Consider the following 5,513-nt stretch of genomic DNA (forward strand, 5'->3'; position numbering starts at 1 on the left):
CAAGGTCTGACCACGGGGTGAAGGTTTGGCGGCAGGCCGGTGCAACTTGGACCCAGTGAGTGCCACTTTGCCACGTCCACCTCGGGACTCGGGCCATGGAATCAGTGCTGAAGCGGTCTCATATGAAGCAGCCCCAGCGGCGTGACTGCCGCCGTAGCTGGCATATGCCCCAGGAGCCTCTGAAATTGTTTCAGTGGGACCACCATCCTGCTCGTGAATATATTCAAGCAGTTCAACACTGACTGAGCACGTTCCTGCGTGAGGCGTGCTGTTTGTTCGACCAAGTCCAACTCCATACCGAGAAAAGAGATCCTCTGCATCAGGGAGAGTTTGCTCTTTTCCCAGTTGACCCGAAGGCCCAACTAGCTGAGGTGCGAGAGCACCAAGTCCCTGTGTTCGCACAACTGATCCTGAGACTGAGCTAATATGAGCCAGTCGTCGAGGTAGTTGAGAATGCAAATGCCCTGTTCTCTCAGGGGAACAAGGGGTGCCTCCGCAACTTACGTGAAGACACGGGGCGACAGGGACAGCCCGGAAGGCAGGACCTCGTACTGATATGCTCATCCTTCGGACGCGAACCGCAGCAATGGTCTGTGGTGTGGAGGGGTCGACACATGAAGTACGCGTCCTTCAGGTCGATTGCTGCAAACCAATCTCGGGGACGGATGCACCCGAAGATGCGTTCCTGCGTCAACATCTTGAATAATAACCGGTGAAGGGCCCGGTTCAAGACACGTAGATCCAAGATTGGTCGTAACCCACCGCCTTTCTTGGGTACAATGAAGTAGGGGCTGTAAAACCCCGTCTTCATATCGGCTGGAGGGACCGGCTCTATCGCATCCTTCGCCAGTAGGACTGCGATCTCCACCCGCAAGACAGGAACATCGGCCTCCTTCAGTTGCTATGAAGCGGATGCCACTGAACTTGGGGAGACGGCGGGCGAATTGAATCGCATAGCCGAGACGGCGGGCGAATTGAATCGCATAGCCGAGGCTGATGGTCCACAGAATCCAGCGAGACGGGCTGGGTAGCGCTAGCAGTGGGGCAGGGAGGTGGAACGCAGGGACCCAACTCGGGCGGCTTGTGAGCGGACCGAAGAGGGGTCTGAGTGTGCGGTGCAACGCTTACCTGATTCCACAGGTTGGCAGAGGGTGCGTGAGTAGGGCCTTCGTTGACGCTCTCGAACCGCCCGCTGCTGCCTGCTGGCGATGGTGGAGGCTGAGCATGGTCCGGTGTTGGTCCGTCCGCGACTCTCCGTACCCTCCCGGGACCCAGGGACAGAGAAAACTGCTCTCTCGTCGAGATTTTCCAGATTCTCCACCCGGCCCTCCTCCGGGGGAGGGAGAGGTGCCTTCACCATCCCCCAAGAGCAGCTTCCTCCCTCTCTGGGTTGCCCGTCCCGGGGCCTCTTGCTCTTCTGCTCACCACCAGGTTTGACGGGGGCCGTCTGCGTTTTTTTTTATCATGCCGGGGCGCTGCGGACAAGTGGAGGCAGCAGGTGTGGAGGCAGCAGGTGTGCGCCTCAGTCTGCTTCTGTGCAGCCGACAGCTGCTGAGCCAGACTCTCGACCGCATCGCCAAAGAGGCCGGTCTGGGACACAGGGGCATTAAGAAACCAAACTTTGTCGGCGTCCCTCATATCAACCATGACCAGTTTTGGCACTCCTGGATCACCATAGTGGACATCCCACAGCCCAGAGACCGCACAGTGACCTTCGTCACTCGTAGCTCGAGGTCCGTAGAGGTACGGAGTTCTTTGAGAACTTCTGGGTCGTGACCACCCTCGTGCAGGTCCCTCAGTGCCTTAGCCTGAAGAACCTGCAGTAACGCCGTAGCATGTAAGGCGGAGGCAGCTTCTCCACAGGCCACATAAGCATCGCTGGCCAGTCGAGTACCTACAGACCTGGGAGGGGAGGCATGGTTCGTCCTGCCGGGTGGAGGCGGTGTTAGGACAGAACTGCATCGCAACCGACCGCTCTACCGGGGGGACCCCCGTATACCCCCTAGCTGCACTATCGTAGAGGGAGGAGGAACCAGCAGATCGGTTTCCAGCAGTAAAAGGTGCCGTCCACGACCTGGTGAGTTCCTCATGCACCTCCGGGAAGAAAGGCACCGAGGCGGGGCGCTGAGAACCAGCGCGGACCACCCTCGAGAACCAATCGTGCAACCTTGAGGGCTCGGGACACGGTGGAAGTCTCCACTCGAGCCCTACTCCCACGGTGGCCCGGGAAAGCATAGCCGTTATTTCCGGATCAGATTCAGTCATTGCTACAGTCCTGGTGGACAGCAGCGCAGCCGAATCTTCCTGTCCAGAAATCCTAATCCTCCGATGCAGCGATCGACATCCGGTCGTTGCGAGGAGCGCCAAAAAATACGGCTGGTACGCTCCTTGTAGAGGGCCCAGCACGTTCCATTGGCAGCTCAACTGGTTGCGGAGTGCAAGAGGAGCGATGGTCCACCGAGGGTTGGTTCCCTGAAGGGTTTGCCATCACTGTTACCCTCAGACTGCCCATGCTACTGCCTGAAGTAGCTCCCACTTGACTGCCGCCATGACGAGAACTAGATCGAGGCAGAGGCAACGGAACTCCACCCCTTTAAGGAAACGGAGCTTGGCCCGCGACTCCGAGATGATCATCTTCCCGCAATGAGAACATGACTCATCCACAAACGCCACCTCAATGTGCTAAATGCCCAGGCACACGAGGCAGTGATCGTGACCATCACCCAGCGCCAGGTAACGACCGCATCCAGAAACGCCCGGGTGATTCGTTGTCTATAGCAAGACCCACATCGTGGGAAAAATTACGCACCCGTAATTGCTCTTTTAGGGAAAAAGCTCTTTTAGCGTGCTGAGGCACACAGAGGAGATGGCTGCTCGCAACACAAACAGGGGGTAGTGCAGCCTGATGTGTGCAACCCACTCAACACGGGAAACCACCACCGCTGAAGCGCCGTACCGCCAACACGAAGAGCTCTTAAAGAGCGCGCTGAACTCGTTCGGTCTTCTTCTCTCAGTAGAGTAGTCAGTAGCAGAACGATGTGATCGCTCGGCTCCGAAGCGAAAAGCTGATTATGCGCTGCATCTGCTGCCTACTTATACTCGCGCTGTGATCAGCGGCAGCTGGATGCAATAATCGCATACCAATGTGCATTGGCTCGTTTAGTTTACACTCGAAGTAGATTGGTCTCTCTAAACGAGATCCCAATTCGTCGGTCATCCGACGTGACGTCGGGAGTGACCGACTGAAAGGGAACTATAATGTTCCCAGAAATGCTGGATAATGTCTCACCTATGACCTGGTTCCTCTTGATGGAGGCCTCTGTGGCGAGAGCTTGATGAAAGCTCATGATTCTCTCCTGCTGCTGCAGCTCTTTATCCAGCTCACTGAAATCTATCTGCTCTGCATCCATGGACTCAGCCATAGACCTCACACTAAAATGCCACAATAGAAGACTCAACATCGAAGTACATCATCCATTTACATTTGTTTAGGTTTTATTTTCCCACCATACCTCGACTTAGACAGTAGGCTTTTTATCTTTGCTATGGTGCGAGAACGAGTCTCCTTCTCTTCCGGACTCAGATCTTCATCTGACTCCACATCCATGAGTCGCTCTGGGATGGACACCTTCTGTGGTGTAGACAGCTGAAGACAGAGGAATCCCACAATACACTGAGTATATCTCAAATAATACAAACCAGAGATCTGCAACTTAATTGTTATAATTAACTATACCTTAAAAGCCAGCTGTATCATATGTGATTTTATTATTTAAATTGATAAGACCTCTAAGTTATCTTACGTAATCAAAACTTTTTTACTGAAAATACTGTTATACATAATCTACTACATACCTTTGCTCATCTGATTGATAGTTTGTATTTTTGAGCAACTGATTCAGGTCGTGGTACATGTTTTTGTGGTGAACTCTACTGATTTTTATAAAGTAAATGTAAGTTTTATATTTATAATATTTCAAGATGAACACTTACCGGACAGAAACAATTTAGCTTTAAATATCCATACATTTTTATAATTATTTGTTAAAAAGTTAAATATCAAATACTTTTGAGGAACATTTATTTGTACATCTTTCAATCATCATTATATTGCATTGCATTATGTTTTGCCCCCCACAATAAAAACTACAGAGCTTTGATCATAACATTTAAATATAATCTTACTAAGATATATAATTGGGAGATATAGAGTTACTGATATTTACATGCATTTCTAGTCTGCTATGCTGCTATAGATTTACATTATAAGCCATGAGAATTTCTTCTTACATTTTAGTTACAAATATCAGCAACTGCACCAAATTTCATATTTTTGCTCAGTGTGGGTCTCTGAGTAAAGCTCCATATTGTCCTATATAACACTACAGGTGCATCTCAATAAATTAGAATGTCGTGGAAAAGTTCATTTATTTCAGTAATTCAACTCAAATTGTGAAACTTGTGTATTAAATAAATGCAATGCACACAGACTGAAGTAGTTTAAGTCTTTGGTTCTTTTAATTGTGATGATTTTGGCTCACATTTCACAAAAACCCACCAATTCACTATCTCAACAAATTAGAATACTTCATAAGACCAATAAAAAAAACATTTTTAGTGAATTGTTGGCCTTCTGGAAAGTATGTTCATTTACTGTACATGTACTCAATACTTGGTTGGGACTCCTTTTGCATGAATTACTGCATCAGTGCGGTGTGGCATGGAGACAATCAGCCTGTGACACTGCTGAGGTGGTATGGAAGCCCAGGTTGCTTTGATAGCGGCCTTCAGGTCATCTGCATTGTTGGGTCTGGTGTCTTTCATCTTCCTTGTAGGATCTATGTCTCACAACGGACCCACCTACATGATGGAGACACACATCAAACCCTCACATTCCATTGAGACAAATCGAAGAACTCCTATCCAACAGATGCAGTCGTAAAACTCATGCAGGGTCAGTGAAGGTGAAGCATTTCCTGGACTGTTTGGCTATCTCTCTAAAGATACGCTAAAAAAGACAGTACTTTCACAGTGCTCAAAAGCGTTTTACGGGCTTTCAAGGACCATATAGGGATACCCCTGACCATTTGACGCATAAATTGCTAAAAAACGATCAACAAAAGAAACTATTTTATAGCTCCCTGTCCAGCAGGAGATTCTCCAGCAGACTCTCAGATCTGACCTGAGAATGACCGAAGGACCCTTTCCTTTTGCCCCTGCATTCCAAAGGAAAGAGACAAGATTTCTTTGACAATCGTTGCTAATCATTGAAAGTATGAAAATATCGGAGCATAGAGTCACAAATAATATGTTGTATGTGTTAGATATATATACTTGATGTGTTCATTTAATCGGTGCAAGGTTAAGCAGTGTTTATTACCCCTTTTTAGAAAATTAGGATATTAAAGATGTGTGTAATGTGTGAAATTTAATCTTGAACGAATGGAAACCAGAAATGCAGAAGGTTAAAATGAAGTAAACTTTAATAGTATGTACAATATTTGCATTTAAGA

At 48.7% G+C, this 5,513-nt stretch overlaps 1 protein-coding gene across 1 annotated transcript in view; it reads right to left on the bottom strand.

Annotated features, from left to right (window-relative positions):
- Positions 1-3,711, bottom strand: part of LOC107554558 (pleckstrin homology domain-containing family A member 7-like) — a 5,929-nt gene extending 2,218 nt beyond the window's left edge. The window contains exons 1-2 of the mRNA XM_016237108.1: positions 3,513-3,711; positions 3,290-3,432 (exon numbers count right to left, since the gene is read on the bottom strand). Of these exons, the coding sequence (XP_016092594.1) occupies positions 3,290-3,432; positions 3,513-3,607 (238 nt within the window). The 5' untranslated portion in view covers positions 3,608-3,711. The remainder of the gene's footprint in view (positions 1-3,289; positions 3,433-3,512) is intronic.
- Positions 3,712-5,513: the final 1,802 nt, after the last annotated feature.

The sequence above is a fragment of the Sinocyclocheilus grahami genome, unplaced genomic scaffold, assembly GCF_001515645.1.
Source record: "Sinocyclocheilus grahami isolate Dianchi unplaced genomic scaffold, SAMN03320097.WGS_v1.1 scaffold506.1, whole genome shotgun sequence".
NCBI classification, from domain to species: Eukaryota; Metazoa; Chordata; class Actinopteri; order Cypriniformes; family Cyprinidae; genus Sinocyclocheilus; species Sinocyclocheilus grahami.